General features: G+C 66.4%; 1 protein-coding gene across 1 annotated transcript in view; it reads left to right on the forward strand.

The window, feature by feature from the left end:
• The window catches only part of DLGAP2 (discs large homolog associated protein 2), a gene marked incomplete at its 5' end in the record, with an annotated part of 55,187 nt that overhangs the window by 40,841 nt on the left and 13,598 nt on the right, over window positions 1-748 (forward strand). The window contains 2 exon segments of the mRNA XM_015570589.1: window positions 6-28; window positions 30-87. Coding sequence (XP_015426075.1) covers window positions 6-28; window positions 30-87 — 81 coding nt within the window.

The raw sequence follows: 748 nt of genomic DNA on the forward strand, positions 1-748 counted from the left end.
CCGAGCCTGGGGCGCGGGGAGACAAGGCCACTGGTGTCCAAGGCCGAGGAGTTCCTCCGGGGCCGGCTCACCTCCATCGGCATCCAGGTAGCCGCTCGCTGCCACCACGGGAATGCGGGTCACGTAGAGGCAGACACAGCCGGCCCATCTAGTGGAGCCGTGGCCTCAGGGCTGGGATGCCAGGCGGGTCTCATCCCCATTGGCAGCCGCAGGGGCATGAATAAGCCCCTTCCCCCACCCTGAGTCTCCATCCCTGACTCAGGCCCACCCTGCTGCCCGAAGGACCCCTCCCCTCCCTTCTCCTTCCCTCCCCTCCCCTTCCCTACCCAGGGCATGGTCTAGGGGCCATCAGCTGCTGAGAGAGAAGGAGTTGGGTTATTTCTTGTTGAAGAAGGAATTTCTTGTCCTGTTTTTGCAAAGCTTGTTAGCCTGCAGCCAGCCCTGGGCAGGGGGGAGGGGGCGGGGGACCCCGACAGAGAGAGGAGGCCTTGGCTCTGACCCGGGCTGGTGCCCACGACCACTCCCACGTGGGTCGCCCAGGCTCCTGCACCAGACAGGACGCTCCGGGGCTTTTGTGTGGCCACAACGAGTGCCACGTCCCGTGGTTTCAGACCACGGAGGGCCCGGTGCCCGCCCAGGACGCAGACCTCGGAGCAGGCGGCCCATCTGCCCCTGACTCTGTCCAGGGCGTCCATCCCCATGCATGGGAGGGGCAGGCACGGGGCAGACACCTAAGCCCGGGTCCCAG

Source organism: Myotis davidii, unplaced genomic scaffold, assembly GCF_000327345.1.
Source record: "Myotis davidii unplaced genomic scaffold, ASM32734v1 scaffold807, whole genome shotgun sequence".
Classification (NCBI taxonomy): domain Eukaryota; kingdom Metazoa; phylum Chordata; class Mammalia; order Chiroptera; family Vespertilionidae; genus Myotis; species Myotis davidii.